This window comes from Gopherus evgoodei, chromosome 6 (assembly GCF_007399415.2).
Source record: "Gopherus evgoodei ecotype Sinaloan lineage chromosome 6, rGopEvg1_v1.p, whole genome shotgun sequence".
NCBI lineage: Eukaryota > Metazoa > Chordata > Testudines > Testudinidae > Gopherus > Gopherus evgoodei.
In genome coordinates this window covers 41,680,956-41,702,036 of record NC_044327.1, presented here as the reverse complement: position 1 = coordinate 41,702,036, position 21,081 = coordinate 41,680,956, and the positions used below count along the sequence as shown (strand labels likewise).

Below are 21,081 nucleotides of genomic sequence, written 5' to 3'. Positions count from 1 at the left end.
AGCAGCAGTGGAAAGACCATCAGTTCTCCACATACGTACTTCACATCAGGATGTCAGACATGTGATACGGACTGAGTGATGCCTACCTGTGATGACAGAGAGGGAGAGGGGGACACCGGCGCAGACACTGAAGTCATGAAGAAGAGATTCAGATTGAGGTAATGTTCATGGCTGCAGAGAATCCTTAGGAACTCCAGCCTCATGGAAATTAGGGTGGGGAGGGTATTAAGCTTGTTTGACAGCTAGAAAAAAAAAAAAACAAAAATATCATGTGACAAGCACAGGTAATTTAGATGTACACATAGAGAAATATCCTCTTCCTAAAATAGAATCAGCCAATTTAATAAAAGTAACTGAGCAGAGTAACAGACTGTAAAAAGCTCACTGGATTCTTGTGTTTAACAAGATTCCAGCCATTAGGCATTCTCTGTTTAGTGGGGGTGTTTTTGTACTTGGCTGACCTCCCAAGAGAAGATCAGTTATTATTTCCTTCCAGAAAAAATGCAATTGCCTTAGCAAGCTTGTCTAGAAAGTAATTTTGAAGGATTCTCCCCCAACACACACACCTTTGTGCATACTAATATTAACTTTTAAAAACTCTGTTGCGCCTGTGGCAAACTAAACAAAGGAATCTGCTTCTACATGGTGCACCACACTGCTCCAAGAGTACTGTCAGATCCCTTCACCAGTGCAATGCCACAGCAGAAACTGTGGCAAAACAGTTGTGAACTTCAATGGAAGTTGTGCATGTGTTCAGTGGCAGAATTTGGCCTTTTTTTAGTAAACATGAAAGGCTATATGGATCACAAGATTAGAAAAAAATAAAGAAGCACCAAATAACTTGTATGAAAATAATGGAGACGTCATGCATTTTTATACTGTGTTTTTCCAGCAGGATTTTGAAGCAGAGCCATTCACAAAGAACACAAGAGGTTAGAGCTCGAGATGGATTTTTTTAAATTTAAGACCATGTGGCATGGTCCAGAGGGAAGCAGAGGCATGAAAAATCTGCAGAAATGTAGCCAGAGTATGTCAGAGGAGGAGCAGGGTCAGCACAAACATTTTCTCCCACTTAATCCTCCAAGCTCCTTTGTTCAAACACTGTACAGTTGTGACTTCATAAGATTGAGGTGTATGCCTAGAAGAAGGGGGTATCTGTTCTATACAGCAAGCGAGCCTCCAAATACAGGGACTCTTCCACTGGTAAATTATGAAAAAATTAATACTGCTCATAGCAGCATTCCACTTTGTGCCCTGAGTCCCACTGGCAGAGATACAGATTGCGGGAATGGCAGGGGGCCTAAAAGCAGTATGTCCACTAAGTGGCTACTGCTTATGGGGTAGGAGGGCCAGGAAATAGCAGGAAGGGGCTCCCGCTTTCTGCAGATCCACTGGGATCCACATGGTTGCAGACAGCATTCACTGCCTATTCCCAGGCTCCACTAAGCAGGGAATGTATCCTGCCTTTTGGGCACTATTACTAATGCCAGCCTCTTGATGAAAAAACGAGTCAGAAGCAGAACTGAGCAGATTACCAATCTTCATTCAGATACTGTCCTGAACGCTGCATACCTGATTACAGTAATGTCTGATGAGGTTAAACACAAACCCACGGTCCATTAGAGAAAGCAGATCATACAGGAAAAATGCCAAGCTAATGTTGATCTTTTCTGCTTGTTCAGTTTCCTTTAAAAAAATAAAGAATTTGTGGTTTATAATATATAAAATCACCAGATTCATTCACTTAAGTGAAGTTGTGGAAGCTCCATTGCTGGAACAATTTAAAAATAGATTTGACACAATATGGAAAAATACACTGTAGGGAATAGCCTACAGCAGAAGGGCTATTCCAGGGGTGGCAAACCTGAGACTGAGAAGGAGATAGAATTTTCCAATGTACATTGGCAAAGAGCCACAGTAATACGTCAGCAGCCCCCAAATAGCTCCCCCCACACCCCTACTCCCCAGCGCCTTCCACTCACCAGCAGTCCTGCCGATCAGCACCTCCCCCTCTTTCCCCGCACCTCCTGATGAGCTGTTTCCTGGTGTGCAGGAGGCTGGGTGGGGACGGCAGTGCAGGCTGGTTGGAGGAGGCGGGAAGGTGTGGAGTGGGGGCAGGGCCTGTGGCAGAGCCAGGGGTTGAGCAGTGAGCACCCCCCAGCACATTGGAAAGTTGGCACCTGTAGCTCCATCCCCAGAGTCAGTGCCTATACAAGGAGCCACATATTAACTTCTGAAGAGCCGTATGTGGCTCCAGAGTCACAGGCTGGCCACCCCTGGAATAGCCCTTCTGCTTACGAAGGGATGGCTAGACCTGTCTTTCTCCTGCTCTAATGTATATGATTTTATGAAAATCTACAGAGTTGCTCCTATACAGTTATTTCTGCTGTTATTCACAGAGATGGATATCACAGTAAAGCAAAATAGTTTTAATTATGAAGGGCTGCCCGGGGGGAGGCAAGTGGGGCAATTTGCCCCAGGCCCCGGGCCCTGCAGGGGCCCCCACGAGAGCTTTTTGGAGGCCCTGGAGTGGGGTCCTTCACTTGTTCTGGGGGCCCCGGAAACCTCTTGCAGGGCCTGGGCCCCTGGAGCGGACCTTCAGCGGAAATTTGGCGGCGGGGGGTCCTTCCGCTCCAGGACCCACCACCGAAGTGCCAGTTCGGCAGCAATTTGGTGCCGGGGGCCCCCCACTGCCAAAGACCCCAGGCCCCCTGAATCCTCTGGGCAGCCCTTTAGTTATGCAAAGCTTGCAAATGACAACACTGAAATGGAATTGAAGTCCTGTCTGCATTTCCTACAGCTGCAATCATTTCTAGTCTCATTTTCTTAAAAAATAATTGAATGCTTACTATTTACAGAAAACTAAAATACTTAACACAGATTTGACAAAATGTTTCTTCAACTCTATTTACTGAACATCAAATATTTTATTAAATATCAGAGGAGTTGCCATGTTAGTCGTGCTTTTTACAAATATTTTGTTTAGAAACTGTAAATCTGAGACTTCTCAAAAAAAATGCAGCAAGACAAATCTCTAGGTTTTATGATCTGGCAGCTCAGTTCTGAATATTTACTAATGGTTTGTTTTCAGGGACCCACAGCTGCCACTAACGTCACTGGGAGCTCTGTATGCTCAGCAACTCTGAAAATAAGGCCCAAGTTATTTGAAATTTGCTAATTTGAATGTAAAATCTTGGTTCTATGTGTAGTTCAGTGCAAAGAACTGTCTGACTGCGTGTGTGACTGTTGCTGGTGTGTACATATGTGGGTGCTTTTTAATTAGCTTGTGTTCAAGTCCCACAGAGGTTGTTTATTCATGACTAATAGAGCAGTTTCAGGAAGTGAGACTGAGGGAATTGTATAGCGTTCAGTGTCTCATGTTAGACAGAGTGGCTTTACAGTGTTCAGAGAGTCACTTTTTCATGTTTTTGTCTTTTCTGCTCAGATATATAAAGCTATTTTCTGTGATCTCATGCTGTTAAATATTTTCTTACTATCATGGTGCAAGCAGTTTGCTAGCCTGGGCAAAGCAAGCCAGGGGGACAAGCTTCATCACTACAGGACTTAAGCAACAAGCTGTTAAAAACATACTCAATATTGTGTTAAGACAAGTAGGCTGCTTTTGCATTGTCTGTAAGAATCATACAAGTGCCATCTATGACGTCTGAGAATGATTAAAGTATATGTCCAGTTCTCTAAACTCTCTAGGCACTTCACTGACATTTTCACACATGGAGAACTTTGACGTTTAGACCCTCTGTCCTCACCCTATCAGAATGTGATCTAATTAACAGTACCGCCCATATAAGACTATTTGTGTTTTCTCTGTAAAGAAGCCATAAACAGGCCATGGTTAATGTATTGAGGGCATAAACGAAAATTTTGTTAAAAAGTGTTTTACTTAAGTGAACAGAAGTATTTTCATGAAATGATTTTAAAGATCACAGTGACCCAGTTTTTTATTTAAACATTCTCGTAGCATTTTGCTAGTGCATGAAAACCAGAGAATAAACCGACTAATCTATTTCCATTGTCCAAGATGACTGAAATTCATAATGTAAACAAATGGCATAAGTGGTGAAAAGTATGTTAGGTTTTTAAATTCTTCCATTTTTATAACCATATACGTTGATTTTCAAATATATTAGAGGAGAGAGTTAAAGTGAGGTAAGGATTTTATTTTTGATCTGTGAATTTCATATTAACAGCATTTGAAGCTGGTGATGATATCATTTGGAACCAGATTCTGTAAACCTTCCAAAGGCTGAGTGTTACCTTAATTATTGAATATTCCTAGGCAATCAATGGACCCACTCATGGAATAAGGTGCTATGCAACATGAATAAGGATGTTAGAATCTACCACACAATGATTGACACAAGTGAGATAAAATAAAAATATTGGGTCAAATTCATCTTTGATGTAACTTCAGTGATGTCAGTGAAGTTACACCAGGGTTGCATTTGGCTCAGCAGGTCTTGTGGGAAATAACCACAAAAAGAGTGCTAGGAAATGTTACATTTATTTCTTTGTATCCCACATTTACCTTCTGTGCTTTAACTAAAAGTGCTGCGATCTCCGAGGTGACCACATTGACGATAGTGGTGATGTCATCTTTGAAACGATCTGAAAATCGACTTCTTCGTGGAGTATCTTGCTTGTCCATGTTATGAACATACTGAGCCATGCTCTTTATCTGCAAAACAAAACCCATTACTATCAAATGATTGCTTTAACAGTGGCACTTGGGCCCAATTTCCCACAAGCCTCAATTTCACCTGCACAAAACTACCATCACAACTAGCATACTTGTTGTCAGTGTCAGCAGAGGGCACATGGACTGAGTGAGAATGGAGGCTGAACTACTGTCTAAGTCCTAGAAGTTGCCACTGTAGGTCAGGGTTGATGCAAGTTGGCAGGACAGAACAGAGAGGTTTGCATTCCTGATATTTCTGCTGCACTTATTATATGCAAGCATTAGGATTTCATCCTTCATCATTGTGCTTGGTGCTGTACATAATATACAAAGGAATGCACAGTCCCTGAACCAAAAGGTTTAGGATCTAGAACAGACTGACAATACAGCTGTTACCTAAACTAAGTTTCAAGATCAAAAATGTGTGATATTTATTAAATGCTTTTTTATGGTGGATTACCTCTCAAAAGCTTCACAGAAGAAAAGTGTTTCAAGGAGGGATTTGAAAGAAGAGCAGATGGTCATTTAGCATACCAGGAGAGGGAGACCGTTCCAGGCTTCAGACACACTCTCCACTCTTGAGGGGCTACCTACACTTAGAAAAAATTCAATTTCTCCCTACATGCCACCTATTTATTTTTTATTTCTTAAAGTACAAAACGGACTCCAGACCCTGTTTCTGCTCAAGTTCTGGACTATAAATGCCTATTTTACCAAATATATGTGGCAAAGCACACCATCCCCGCTGGACCGCCATTTCCTCAAGCAGGTGCTGACATTCTAACAGAACATTGGTACTTAGAAGGAAAGCGTTACGTTCAGCCACCACATGACGGGGTGCGAGAAGCCAGCAGCAGAAAAGTCAAATCCATTTTCGAAAAACCTTTCCATTCTTGACCCCCTCATTTTCTAGTCTCCATCCTGCATTCCCTCACACATCCAAAGCTCACAGTTAAGTCATAGCTTCAATAATAAGAAAGAAAGAGAAGATCATTGAGCAGGAGTTTGAGATCGGAGAGAATGCAGGATGTGGGTCCTTGTTGTGCTCACGAAGGGTTCTTGCTGCTCTGACCCCTCGTGATGACAGTTCCTACTTCCTGGCTGGCTTTTGGATGGTTTATTTGCTGCCGGTGTTCACCAATAAGTCAGACCATTTTTTAGTGACGTCAGTCACCTCAGGCCTGCACAGGAGAATCTCAGTGTGTGGCGTTCGGGCACTGCGGGCAGTGGCCCATGCTATTAGCAGAGTGGAGAAAATGGCAGCTGGTATACATCTGAAATGAAGGAAAGATACTAGCTTGACTGTTGTCTTGCAGTGCTTTGCCAGCTGTGGACCAATGAGTGCACAACATAAGCAGGGTTCTTTTGAATCCTCAACCCTAGGCAGATCCCGTTGGCTACAGTTAGGATAAATTAATTCAGAGAATTCCCGCAAGGCTGATTTTTCTGTTTATGTGTTGGAGTCATCAGGGGTCCATGGAGAGTTGGATCTGAACCAAACCCCCTAGCCCGATACCTCCAAACTTTGGGGAGGTTCAGATCTGGAGGACAGTCCACACTGTGTGCCTCAGGCCCACTCTTACGGGGAAGATTAGCTGGACAGACTGATGAATGGACACAGACACAGACACATACACACACAGAGTATGGGCATGTTCCTAAACTGTGGGTTGTGATGCACTGGGGGGTATAGGTGGTTAAGACAGCAACAAATCTGCATCTGTGGTTTTGGGCACAAATGGCATTTAATTTCTCAATTGTTATATAATGCTGTGAACAAAATCTTACCAGAAGCTCAAAGAAGAACCAGGCGTACTTGAAGACGGTTTCTCTCACCATGCCAGTGCTGACCACCATCTGCAGTGCTAGCTCTTCATGGAAATGCTAGGCAACAAACACAGCATGGTGAGAAATGATTTAAACTCAACTCATCTTCCAACACTGACCCCTCGATCCAATACTGTGTGGGTGAAATTCACTCCATGTGTGCAAGGCCCTCCATACTATAGTGGCCTTTTGTGTGAGGGAGGTGATGTGGAAGGAGCTGCTGGGCATGGAGGCCTCTGCACTCCATATATGCTGGAGAGATTGATGGGGACAGATGGGGTGAGGGGTCACTGTAACCACATCCAGTGTTGAGGCATCACCAAATGAAGGCACAGATGAGAAGCAGCCATTACTCAAGCCCATAACTCATGGACTTTGGGCAATGTGTTTAGGGAGTGAATTTCAGGCTATGCTGATTCTGAGCACTTTTATGTAATGCATTAGCGTTTCTGAGGCTGGGAGGAAGATGGTGAATGCTAAAGGGTGAGAATGAAGGTATCCTTAAAGCAAGACCTTTGCATTGGATCCTATTTGAAAACAATACTGTGTAAAGATGACTCTGAACCGAAAACCGAGATCCAAGCACCCCAAACTTTTAGGAAGTTCAGATCCAGATTTGAACTTTGCATCATGGTCCATTCTCTATACAAAAAGTATACAAGTAGAAATACCAGACATTGATATGGATAATGGGAACATCTCCAGTTACATTAGACAGGATAATTAATCCCTCAAGAATTAGGAATGGATATAAATCTTCATGCTTCAGGACATAACTCAAACTCTAACAGAGGTCAGGAAGAAACTTCCCCTTTGGGCAAGTTATTCCTTAACTACCTACTGCAGGGTATCTTGCACTTTCTCTAAAACAGCTGTAGCTGGTCGCTGTGAGAGACAGCAGACTGGACTAGAATGATCACTTGTCTGATCTGGTATGGGAGTTCCTATGTTCCTAATAACTGCTACCCTGGAACATGTACTTTGTTGGGTCAGAGAGACAGACTGGGTTGGTTTCAAAGACTATGAGCAGGGGAAAAGCCAGTTTGGTGAATTCAGACCACAGCTAATCCTTCACTCCCCTTCCTTTACCTTGGGAAACACGGATCCATTATGATCATTACATGTCAAAGTAAAGAGTCTCCATTCATGTACATTGACCTGTGAGGCATTTGGTTACTTGCCAGAACTACCTGGGAAACAGAATCTAAAGAGTCTGAGATTCAGGTGGTTGATACAAATATGAAGATACATTAATTTATCTACTGGTCAACCTCCCTGGTATAAACATCACTTTATGGCACAAAGTTTATTTGCCAAAACTGATAAATTAATTTTTTCCCTCTCTCCTGCACCTCATCTAAGTGTTACTGGCAAGGTTTGTTTTAGCAGGTGTTTAACAGCTCTCAGCCAGGCTCTCGCATTGTGTAGCACTCTACCTTTTTATTGGATGGTCTTGGGCTTACAGATGCATTTGATGTGTCGTTGGTGGCTTCAATATAGAAAGACATCCGACTGGAGCTGCGATCTGCAACCTGGAGAAAAGGGCCAAAAGCCACGGGGGGGATTTTAATTAATTAACAAAGGAGAGTCAGCTGCTAGTTGTAATAAATAAATAAATAAATAAATAAATACAAATCTCCCCTACCATCCTCTCTCACACACATACCCAGTAATGGGGGAAGGAGGGGGGTAAAAGAGAAACAGTGCCAGGATTTGGAATTCAAAGGAAAGTAATGTAAATACCTCCACCACGTGGCCTACTCAAGTATTGCATTTAGACTTTAAAGCTCTCTTAATTCATCCACTCAACAAGAGCTGTTCTTGAAAGAAATTTCATATTTAGAACAACCAAATAAAATGACAGCTGGGAGTTTCTTTCATTAAAAACAATGTCCATTTAAAAGGTGGTGAAATCACAGTACTCACCCAAGCATTGTAAATTGCTGTGATGCACGCTTTAATAACCTGCAATGTTGTTATTAATGTGATGCAGCTTTAATAACCTGCATGTTAACTTTGTTTTAATTTGGGTAAATTAAAAGTCTCTAGAGTTGAGTTATGTTTTAGGACACAGGAAATAGGAGTAAAATTCATAAACAATTAAATACAAGTCTACACTATTAAAAACTGATATGGATGAAGAAATATATCCATATAAACAAATCAAATATTCATAATTTCCAAATATGACTAGTTCTTCTCTTTTGTTTTGTTTTATTTCCCTCAAGCTAGATACAAGTCTCATTCGCTTTAACAGGAGATGCACATGCACATTGGATTGAGAACAGGTTCAGAAAGTGTCTTATAATCAAGTTTGAAAACAAACCACTGCAAAAGCACTATGCTACACATAATTAACATCAACAATCTATGTAATTCTGAACAAGGAAAAGAAGAAAATCAGTTTATGTTTCACTTTAATTCAATGCATAAATTAAGGACTCACAAAAGAAGAACTCATCACCAAAGCAGATGCTTTTGGTGCCCATACTAGCTGATGTAAATGCACTGTGCTGAGGATGGACATCCCACCTAGTTTCTCATCTGAAGTGCACACATTCAGCACTAAACAGGCACTGTGATTTTAAAAAATGGCTGTGAAGAAATGGAGTATTTTCCCTCTCGGCATTAGAAGAGCAATTCTTCTTTGTAAGATGTGTTTAACTCTCATTAGAGCCTGATCCAACCTCCAGAGGTCAACAGCTGACTTGAACAAGAGCTGGATCAAGCCCCTCATAAACACCCTCGGTATTGTTATGGATAGATCTTTCAGAACACAAAAAAAGAATTATTAGAGATCTGAAAATATGCACATCCTGCAGTGGAGACAAAAATCCATCCATCCAGAGACAAAATTCTGAAGACCTTACTGATGTCAAACTACTGTTGACTTCTCTGGGACACTGAGAAAGGACTTAAAGATTTGGCACCAGAGCTTTAGCTTGCTGTTTCAGCTCCCAGGTGAACAGCAAGATTTCTTGGTGGCATATGCAGCATATATGAGTAGAGATGAGTCCACCCACAAAGTCTGGATCTGGGTCCTTCATCTGGGTTTTGGGTGAGACCCCACCTCTAGCTACCAAGCTTTCTTTCCTCCCTTACCTTCGATAACATGATATTTTTGACTTCCTCATCAGTAGCAGTCTGTGTACCATGAATATCTGGATTGCTGCAGCTCATTACCCGGCTCTGGAGAAGTCTGGACCCAACAGACACAGCTGTGGTGCGCCCAAATGTGTAATAACGAGACTCTGGCAAATTAGCACTTCCTGCTGCACCTGGTCATGGGAACACGTTGTTTTTTTTAAAATCAGGATATCATATTAACATAACATTATGATCCCATGAAAGCCAGTTTTACTCTGTGCTCCTAAAGCAAACAGAGCAAGAACAGCATGTAGATTCTGAAAGCCTCTCCACCAACCTCACCTTTGATAACCTAACTAGGCCCAGAGCCAGGGGATGCAGAGTTGGGGGAAGGATGGTGAGCTGTCCAGCACAACACCAAGACAGAGAGCACCAGAGGAAGATCAGAGCAGCAGCTCCACAGCAGCAGCTTCTCTTTCCTTCCTTTCTCCTTCCACTTCAGAGACAACCGGTTAGTCTCTTGCTGCACATTAAACAGATGTACATACATCTGGGCTCAAAACTCTATCTCCACCCTTGATGTAGGTGATAGAAACTGAGGGCTTGTCTACACTCAGAAATGTGTCAGAATACCTAATCAGGAACGACTATTCCAGAATAGCTGTTTTCAGTAAATTTCCAAGTGTGGATAAGCCCTGAGATTTACCGCATCCCAACGTCAGCCAAATATTCAAGAAGAGCTCAGACTACACACCTGAGCAGGGGAACAAACCCCCCTCCCTATCACCCCTCACCCCCGTCTCTTTGGGTCCAGGTATGTAGGAAAATGAAGGGTTATTCATCTGCTTACTCCCTCCCTGGAGCAGGTAGTTGGGGAAGGGTGAGCCTAGCCCCATCTCCCTACTCTCTTTCCGGAATAGCTAAACCAGCACAGAGGGTGGGAGGAGGGAAATAATTTCCTGCTGATATAGATCAGAAGGGAGTCACTGGTATAGATCAGTGGGGGAGGTTTAGGTTGGATATTAGGAAAAAAAGCTTTTTCACTAGGAGGGTGGTTAAGCGCCAGAATGGGTTACTTAGGGAGGAGAAACCCTGCCCAAAAGCTTAGAGGTTTTTAAGGTCAGGCTTGACAAAGCCCTGGCTGGGATGATTTAATTGGAGATTAGGTCCTGCTTTGAGCAGGAGGTTGGACTAGGTGACCTCGCTCAGGGTTTAGCTGATCACCATATTTGGGATCGGGAAGGAATTTTCCTCCAGGGCAGATTGGCAGAGGCCCTGGGGGTTTTTGGCCTTCCTCTGCAGCATGGGGCACAGGTCACCTGCTGAAGGATTCGCACCTTGAAATCTTTAAACCATGATTTGAGGACTTCAATGGCTCAGACATAGGTTAGGGGTTTGTTGTGGGAGTGGGTGGGTGAGATTCTGCAGCCTGCGTTGTGCAGGAGATCAGACTAGATGATCATAATGGTCCCTTCTGACCTTAAAGTCTATCAGTCTATGAGTCTATGAGCAGGGCACAAAGCCACCTGAGACTACTTCTGGGGTGGTGCAGCTTGCTTGGGCTGCTCCTCAAGGCACCATCTTGCCCGATAGCACCCACTGCACTGTTGCCCTCTCTCCTATTTCTTGCATGGACTATACATTAAAGTACCTTTTAAATCTGCTCCTTCTGAATACAAATGACTCCAAATGTCAGGAGCCATGCACACCCCTGCTACCTACAATCTGAGGGGTTGGGGCAGGTCAGGGAGAAGGGAATTACTTTATGGAGAAGGCAACAAAATACCTAGTCTGGCAATATCTCTTTGAGGCTCTGGAAGGCGAAACACATAGTAGACGTATGATGCCAAGAGACAGTTTCTCCCATGCTGGTCCTTGCTCAGGTCTTTACTGTTGTGAAGACTGTTCACTATTGCGACCACAGATTCAAAGGCAAACTGGGAAAAATTGGCTGTGAACCAAAGGGAAAGAATTAGTCTAAGCATTAAAGGGCATAACTCAGTTAAGACAGGGCATTCTTTGAGCAGATAACATCTAATCCATTCACTGTTTAATCTAGACTTTAACAAATTCAAAGCTAAACACAGAAACATCACAATTGTTAGACTGGATCAGACCCAGCATCGGGGTTTCTCAAACAGGAGTTGCCGCTTGTGTAGGGAAAGCCTCTGGTGGGCCGGGCTGGTGTGTTTACCTGCCCCATCTGCAGGTCTGGCTGATCGCAGCTCCTACTGCCAACACACCAACCCAGCCCTCCAGGGGCTTTCCCTACACAAATGGCAACTCCTGTTTGAGAAACCCTGCCCAACATCCATCCAAGCAGTATCCTTTCTCTGGCAGTGACAAGCACCAATTGCATCACAGAAAGGTGTAAGAACCCTGCAGTTGGCAAATGTGGACTAATCTGCCCCCCCAACATAGATCTTTTCCTAATGCTGATCTCTAATAGTCAGACATCACCTTAAGCCCTGAAGCACAAGCTTTAATATCCCTTCCAAAATTTATGTTGGCATAGATTATAACTTTGGATATTCGGTTACTGATATAAATGTCAGTCAGCAGATACTGTACCTGGGTACAGAGCACATGCTGATTGCCTGAATAAACTGCAGGAAGTTGAACACTGCTCTATCTCAAATCCCCATAAATACCCTCTAGAAGCTCAATCTGCTAATATCAAATTAAAGCCAGCCAATTTAGCAAAATGTCTCCCATCCACCAACCTAGTTTGCTTGTGGGCCCTTTCCAACCCTACTGCTGTTCTGTTAGTCAGTGGCAATGCTTCAATAAGTACCTGTCTGACCAGCTATAACCATGGGCTGCACAGCCAGCTGGAAAAGTTTCTCCAGCACCAAGTGTAAAAACAAGACCAGGGGCTCCAGGCGGGAGGAATTCAGGCAAATAATACTGAGTTTCAACTCATGTTCCAGGGCAGCCTCTGTGATCTTCTGTTCCATCACTCGAATTGGGAAAGTGACTTGGCTTTCCAGAGAATGACACAGAGTGAAGAATTTCTCCAGGTGATTGTCCTGTGAATACAATCAAATACTCAGCATGTGGTGCTGGACAGTTACTGCATATTCTGTACTGCTGCAACCACAGGCAATCATAGAGCAACAGAGATGGTTGGCTAAGAAGTAAAAAAGGTCACCAAAATTTGAACGGGCAACCAAGAGGTGAAGAGCTTCGTATCCCATTCACCAGTCCCCTCAGCCATCCAAGCCCCAGCCATTTGTTTCAAATAAAGCTTATATTGCATGTAAAAGATTGGGTGTAGATTCTTTACCTGAGTGTGAATAGATGAAACAGCCTGCACTTCTACGTTAAACACTCCCTTGTGCCCTTCAACCCATTTAATTGGAGGTGACTGTGATGGAACTTTCTGTGTTGAAGATAAAACAACAAGATGATCAGCTTAGCACTTTCCCCTGTAAGTAGCCAAACAGCAATTACCGTTTACACAGAGTGCATTTAGCTTTTAAGGGTGTTTTTTAGTTACAAATTAGATGTACTTCAGGTATCGCCTTTTTATTCCACATCTTTTCACTCTACACTATTCTGCGTGGGGTTCTGGTTTGCTCCGCCAGAGAGACTGGGCTCAGTGATGCAGTTTGAATCTGTCTGGTCCCCCTTACATTAGCAATATTTTCTTAGAGGGCTTTGTCCTCCACCTCACTGTCTTCTTGGGGGAGCCTGATCCCTGCTTCTCCACACTTGGCAACACCTTTCCTGAAAACTCTAGGCAGTGACATTCCCATACACTGTGGGACAGTTGGATGTTCTGAGCCACTAAGTAGCAGGAGAGTATTAAGGGTCATATGACCCAAACCCCAAGGATGGAGCTTGTTGGAGGTCTGTAGGGCCTGTACCAGCAAGCAAGTGATTATTTTGGCACCCACAAGCAAGTGCATGACTGCACAGCCACTTGGTTTAGGGGTTTTCTTTAAAATCTTTTTGGGGTTGGTTGATTGGTCAGTTGATTTGTTTAAGCATAGGGAAGGGTTCCTCCAATCAAGTTAGGCAAATGTTGGAGCCTAAAATACGACAGTGCCCCTTTAACTGGGGAAATAGTATCTATTAGCTATTTTGTTTGTTACCTCTGGAGAATGCATTGAATAGTTTAGAGGCAACTTATCCAAGGCAACAGGAAGACAATAATGTCCAGTCTGGAGACGATCATTTAATAGAATTGGCAGCCACTGAAATAGATGAGGCAAAAACAAAGTGATATTCATTGCTGCATGAGAGTATGGCTATTTATCTAGTTTGTGATAATTACAGTCAACAGAACAATGATTAGATATCGACCAGAACTGTTTTTGACTCCACAGTAATTTCTGCAGAAGTGTCATCATGCCCCCGCATGACATAAGAGCCAGTGCATGATATAAGGTCAGACTTCACTCAGACCACTCTCAGTGTGTAAAGTCAAGTACCTTCAGAATTCTTTGCAGGATCAGGGCATCTGATCCAGTCTGTGATCTGTACCTGTGCTTGTTAATTCTTTTGATGTAGCCACAAAAGCCATAACATTTGAATGCAGATGTGGGTACTGGGGAGTGTAAAATCAAGACCCTATTACTCATGTCTGGAAATTGTTATAACAGGATATATGCAGTGTTGTTGTAGCCATGTTGGTCCCAGAATGGCAGACACAAGTTGGTCCAATAAAAGATATTGCCTCACCCACCTTGTCTCTCTGATAACAAGATAGAGTGTTTTTGCTACTTTGGCTGGGGACTAAGTGAGGAAATGAGTTAGTTATTTCTACAAAAGGCCTGTGTCCACAGGGAGCTGAAGTGTAAATCGCAAATGACTTACTGAATATCCCAGAAGGGTTTCTACACATGCTCCTTGCTTTGGCTGACAGCTGATATGGTAGAATGTGAACAGTAGGTGGTGTTTTTCTGTAAGTTTAGCTGGCAGTTTAATTTTCACCTCTTCATAAAAGTCAGGAGACCTGTTTTAAAAATACCAAACGCATACATTATGAGACAGGCAGGAAGGCTAACTTGTGTTTAGGGACCCAGATACTACTATGATATGAGTTGTCTAAGGCCATGTCTACATCTAAAATTTTGCAGCGCTGGTTGTTACAGCTGTATTAGTACAGCTGTATAGGGCCAGCGCTGCAGAGTGGCCACACTTACAGCAACCAGCGCTGCAAGTGGTGTTAGATGTGGCCACACTGCAGCGCTGTTGGGCGGCTTCAAGGGGGGTTCCGGGAACGCGAGAGCAAACCGGGAAAGGAGACCAGCTTCGCCGCGGTTTGCTCTCGCGTTCCCGGAGCCACCCAGCAAACCGCAGGGAAGGAGACCTGCTTGCTCGGGGTTCCGGGAACGAGAGAGCAAACCGGGAAAGGAGACCAGCTTCGCCGCGGTTTGCTCTCGCGTTCCCGGAGCCACCCAGCAAACCGCAGGGAAGGAGACCTGCTTGCTCGGGGTTCCGGGAACGAGAGAGCAAACCGGGAAAGGAGACCAGCTTCGCCGCGGTTTGCTCTCGCGTTCCCGGAGCCACCCTGCAAACCGCAGGGAAGGAGACCTGCTTGCTCGGGGTTCCGGGAACGAGAGAGCAAACCGGGAAAGGAGACCAGCTTGATTACCAGAGGCTTCCTCCTTCCACGGAGGTCAAGAAAAGCGCTGGTAAGTGTCTACATTGGATTACCAGCGCTGGATCACCAGCGCTGGATCCTCTACACCCGAGACAAAACGGGAGTACGGCCAGCGCTGCAAACAGGGAGTTGCAGCGCTGGTGGTGCCCTGCAGATGTGTACACCTTCAAAGTTGCAGCGCTGTAACTCCCTCACCAGCGCTGCAACTTTCTGATGTAGACAAGCCCTCAGTCTCTAGACAAATAGCTAGATGTATCAAGATGTGTATTAGCTCAAGTAGGCCAATGATGTACTCCTACATAAATATCAATCTATGAATTAGCTGCCCTGCAGAAATGGAGAGACCACACTGAGACACCTCAGATGTCTCTTCTCTCCACACTTGTGAAACTGCCTTCTATTAATCTTTGGTTTTGAAAACACTCGTTTTAACAACACCTAAATTCTGGGTCCAAATTGACCTGAGTGTTTCTATTTAGCTTTGTTTGGAACCGCTAATTTATCCAAATGAGGAATATTCTAAAGTCCCAGAACTACTTTTTACTTCTGGACATACTTCTTAACTTTCAAATAGGGAAAATCCTTGAATTTCCTTCTGAAAAATAAATCTAATATCATCAGTAATAATAATAATAATAATATACCCCAGTCTCCATGATTTCAATGAATGGGATTATTTCAATTCTGAATGTGACAAATCTTCAAAGCAGTATTTGGAATCAGAAAAATATGGAATTTCACTAATCAACTGTGTGGGGTTTTAAAGTATTTTTAAAAGGTATGTACAGTTAAAAGCATCCCTGAGCAAATGACTGATATTTAATATATAATAAAAAGAATATTAATAATAGTACACATACTTGTTATGATATGTTACAGCTGTGTACATCTCTTGCAAAAATTCTGGACCTGAAGACTTTCCAAAAATGATCTGTATTCAAAAATAAAAGTAATAGTGACCAGGCATATAGCTATCAAATTTTATATCAACTTTCAGAAAGATTTAAATGTTGAAAAATTACAGCATTTTATTTTCTATCAGCAGGTTGTCATGAATGGGACGTACATATATTACACATCCCATTCATGACAACATGCTGATAGAAAATAGAACACGCAGATTTGAATACTTTTTTCAATACTGTATATTCAAACATCTAAAACAAAACTTTGTTAAAAGAACATCAAGGTTGCACAGTGTCACACACACAAAGATATCTAGATATCTTGGGCGGCTGAATGGAAAACTATCTGCATATGAAGATGTTTACCAGTTCTGTCTCACTGTAGGTCTGTTTACTGTTCCCGCGTCAAGGTCACAGGTTCTATCCTCAGTGCTATGCATGGATGGACCTGATATTTGTGTATTCATAGTGCCAGGATTAGTTCAGTGGGACACAGAATATAACATTCTTAACAGGTTTCTGAACCTCTGTAGATTTACTGGTAGAGTTCCCAACATAGCACTCACATAGAAGGCAATCTTATTCTTTTTTAAATAGAAGCTACTGAATGTTTACTCTTTCATGTAATACATGAAGCATTAGAGAATACAGGAGGATATGTTCCTGTTCCACACTAATTACAATTCTCTTCTGCTGTTCCTCAGTCCTTTAGCCCTGCTTCCTGATGTGAACTGCATGCTGCACGAGCACTGCGATCGAAACCATTCCGGTTTCAGTGCAAGGCCCACAAAAAATCATAGCTGTGTGTGAAGCATGTGTCACAAGACAACCCTTCACAGGTTTTGTCAGTACTACAGCTAGCTGAGTATACTCCACAGATGTCTGATCCTCTTATTTAGTCTATATTACCGGCATTGCACAGGTAGCGTCTTCTCCACACATAAACTGAATCTTAATGGTAATGTTCCTTGCAGAGGCCAGTCGATTAGCAAAATTCAACCTTTGTGGGTAAACATAAAGGAGATTTCTGGAAGCAAAAGAAAGGAAAAGTAAATGAGTAAGGAACAATTATTTGCTTTTGAAGAACAAAGTACTTGGCATCGCATCTGACTCGGTTCTTCTTCTCCCAATGCTGTAATTCAACCTAGAGACTGAAGGCTTTGAAAGGGCTCTTCCTATCTACAGAGCTTGTTGGAAAAGGGTAAGATTCTGGTGCTGCGCAATACAGAGTGTATGTTTTGTGGTATTCCTGATGATAAACTATGCCTTTGAGAGGGCAACCTGGCATTCCCCCATTTTTCCAAAGTACCCTATTGCCCAGCCCTTTTATTCTAGGGCTGCAAGACAAGCTAGAGTGTTTGGGCCTAAAAAAATCTCCATTCCCATGTGAGAACAAATACAGCTCCCACTCAGATACCATGGCAAAGATACACCTACATTAGTTAGCTTGCTAGACAGATAGAAAGAACAACTGTTACCAGTCCTGCTGCTGGAGAATAGGGGCCAAGGAAGCCCTTTGTTCCCATCACTCTTCTCAGGAGATCCTTAACTGGTATGTATGATGGAGGGATGGGGGACATCAAGCCAGCAACCAGCCCACAATTAAAACAAATGTCTCTCTCTCTATATATATATATAATTATCTATCCATATAGGACAGCAATATGCCATCTGATGGTCATCCAAGAGCACTCAGATGCTCACTGAAGATGGTAGAAGGTGATAGGAGGGTAGATGACCAACAGGGGAGAATAGGAGTCTGTACCTTTTGTGGGGAAGGAACAAACAAAAAACTCACTTGGCTTTGAGTTTCACTAGGTATTTGGTTCAAACCAACAAACAATACACATCCATTTTTTGATCCACGTCTGCCTCATGTTTTGTTTAGATCAATACAAAGCAGCTTGGATGCCCCAGCTGTAATGATGTATTTCACGGATTTTTTTCTTTGTTTTAGTTTATTCTTTCATTAGACAGCAGCTGTCTGCTTTTATAGTTGCTGGCAAATAAAAAAAAAAATCTCGTAATGCAGACCTAGCATTTAAAGCTTTCCTTGCCAAGCAAGGGAAAGTTCAAGGTACATTGAGTCTCAGCTAATCCTTCATTCCCCTAGCATTCCAGAACCTAGTGATATAGCTTATTATGAGGCAATGTGATATGGAAACAAATGAAGACCATTTTCATGCAATAAAATGTGCTGATTCCATAATAAATTAACATTCCTGCTTTATGCAATGAAACACAAAAATCTCTATTCAGGAAAATGAGCCTACATTGTCTGCAAATGTTAAAGAGGAAAAACAAAGCTTATAAGAATGTCTTAATAACACAAGACAAATAGAGAGCATTGCTGGATAGGGCTGCTGCTTTCTCACCTACATAGAAATTGGCTCTGAATGAAGGATATGCTCAGAGATGCAATATATATATATTCACCGAATAAACTCAACAACTCTGTTTCACATTTGCCAAGGTTATAACAACTCAATAATGATAGCAGGTTAACGATGGCACTTAAATCGTTTTTCAACCTGTAGTTCTTGGTGTCTGGTTTGGGGATGGATTTTTACTAATGTTTATATACATATTTAAAAAAAAAATGCAGCTCCCTCCTGGAAAATGCAGTATACCTTTACAATTCACTATGCCTCAAATCTTGCAAGCTTCTCTACATAGGCAGATCACTGCACCTGCACAAATTGACTTTGCGGAGTGGAGGATAGGCTAGCAGAGTGGAAGAGTCTGCAGGATCAAAGGATACATAAGGGTACTTCACATACGTGCCGACTCTGTGGGCATTGTGGGGCTGGAGCACCCCTGGGGAAAAAATACTGGGCACTGAGCACCCACCAGTAGCCCCCCATCAACTCCTCCAATCCCCTCAGCGCCTCCCACCCAGTGATGGGCCCCACAGGTCAGTGCCTACCCCAGTGTCTACCGCCTGCTGCAATCAGATGTTTCGCAGCGTGCAAGAGGCTCTGGTGGGGAGTGGGTGGAGTGATGATACGGCGTGCTCAGGGGCGGGGGTGGAACTGGGTGGGAAGAGGCGGGGTGGGGTGGAGCAGGGTGGGATTTGGGGGGGAAGGGTGGAGTGGGGGCGGGGCCTGACCCCCAGCACTTTGGAAAGTCGGTGCCTGTGCTTCAAAATCCAAGGGTAAAACCCTGACCCCAGTGAAGTCTATGGCAAAATTACAGTTGACTTCAGTAGGGCTGCCACAATATTGAGTTAATTACAAACAAGAAGTTGTATTTCTGCATACTATAACAGCAGCACAATATTCACTTCATACCACTCATTGGGCCCAATTTGCCATTCAGTTATACGGGTGCAATCCCACTCTGAGGAAAGCCCCAATGGAGGAAAACGAGGCTGTTTGTTATGAAAGTTGTTTTTATGATGGTCTGACAGCTGTAGGGGTCCTTTCTTAGCTAGGATTCTGCCAAATATCAGTGTTTAACATAGATTAATGACCACCTGGTACAAAGACCTTGATTTACATGATTTTGTCTGTTGCGTATTTCATTCTGCCTTGTCCAATGCAGGACAGATTTCCTAACCAGTTCTCTTCCTACCACAGTAGGAATAAGATTAGCACTGGGTAACAAGGGCAAAAATTTTGGCTGAAACTGCAGGCTCTGAACAGTTTAGCCAGCATCAGTCTGAGCAGAAAGCATCCTATAAAGCTTAGAATAGCTGCCACCATTTCTCATACCCTACTTGTAACTGTTGCAATCATAAACTGCATATACAACAGCTCGACAGTACCATATATATCTGTGGCACTATGGCTTTGTCTGAGAAAATGTTCATGAAAGAATAGTCCCGTGGTTACAGCGCTAGTTTAAGACATGGGAGCCCTGGGCTCAATACGCTGCTTTGCCATGGTGACCTGTGTGACCCTAGGCAAGTCATTTAGGCTACATCTATACTGCACAACATTGGTCGTGGTGTGTAGGGTATGTATAGCTACAAACATCAGTGAAAGGTTCCAGTGGGAGGGAGACTGTGGGGAAACTCGGGCAGCTCCCTGCTGCCAAAGCCCTTCACTGTGGCAAGGAAAGGCTCTGCCAGGGGGAGGCAGTGGGGAAAGGTTCCAGCAGCGAAGAGTTGCCAAAGCCTTTCCCTTTTGCCTCCTCCTTGCCAGAGCCTTTCCCTTCTGCCAGTCTTTCACTGTGGTGGGTAAAGGCTACAGCAGAAGGAAGCTGCCTGAGCCTTTGTCTGCTGCCTCCCTTCTGCCGGAGATTTTTCTCACTGCTGGAGATTTTCTCTGCAGCAGGGAAAGACTCCAGCAGTGAAGAGGCAGTGGGACATTGCGCCGCTCAAAACTGCAGTGTAAATGGGGAAGCACTGCTTGGGCTATAGAGCGCCAAGTAGGGTCTGTATCTGGGTTCATCACACAGGGATCAAGTGTGTCTTTCCTCAACTTGCCTAAGCAGCGCCTCACCACCTGCAAGAAATATTTATACATGTGCTGGGGTAGAGGTGGAGTGTATGTACTCTATATGTTGCTGTAAAAAGCGTGCAGTCTAGCTGTCTCTTTAGCCTCTTTGTGCCTCAATTCCTCATGTCTATAATGGGGACAATGGTACCTTCCTACATCACAGAGGTTTTTGTGAGGATAAATATATTATAGACTGAGAAGCTGTCTGAGACTGATTGATGAAAAGTGCTATATCTAAGAGATAAGTATTAGTATTAATTATTATTATTCTTTTGGTACAAATAAACTGAGATGTAGAAAACTTAGTTCAGTTTATCACCATGTACTGCAATGTTTAGGGTTGCAGTACTTTGTGAGATGTAGCAGACTTCACAGTGAAATTAAAAACATATCCCAGGTTGGTTTATCAGCTAGGACATGCTGGATGGACTGCAGCATGTCTTAGTGGACAAACTAGTGCCTTTCATTTTGCTGTGTGCCAAGTCTCACAGAGTAATGCAATCTACCATTTAC

At 43.2% G+C, this 21,081-nt stretch overlaps 1 protein-coding gene across 1 annotated transcript in view; it reads right to left on the bottom strand.

The window, feature by feature from the left end:
* The window catches only part of DOCK8 (dedicator of cytokinesis 8), a 140,775-nt gene that overhangs the window by 40,257 nt on the left and 79,437 nt on the right, over positions 1–21,081 (bottom strand). Inside the window, 13 exon segments of the mRNA XM_030566193.1 lie at positions 87–242; positions 1,573–1,686; positions 4,547–4,696; positions 6,485–6,580; positions 7,960–8,055; positions 9,626–9,801; positions 11,397–11,561; positions 12,405–12,639; positions 12,897–12,992; positions 13,708–13,809; positions 14,432–14,570; positions 16,082–16,152; positions 17,036–17,153. Coding sequence (XP_030422053.1) covers positions 87–242; positions 1,573–1,686; positions 4,547–4,696; positions 6,485–6,580; positions 7,960–8,055; positions 9,626–9,801; positions 11,397–11,561; positions 12,405–12,639; positions 12,897–12,992; positions 13,708–13,809; positions 14,432–14,570; positions 16,082–16,152; positions 17,036–17,153 — 1,714 coding nt within the window.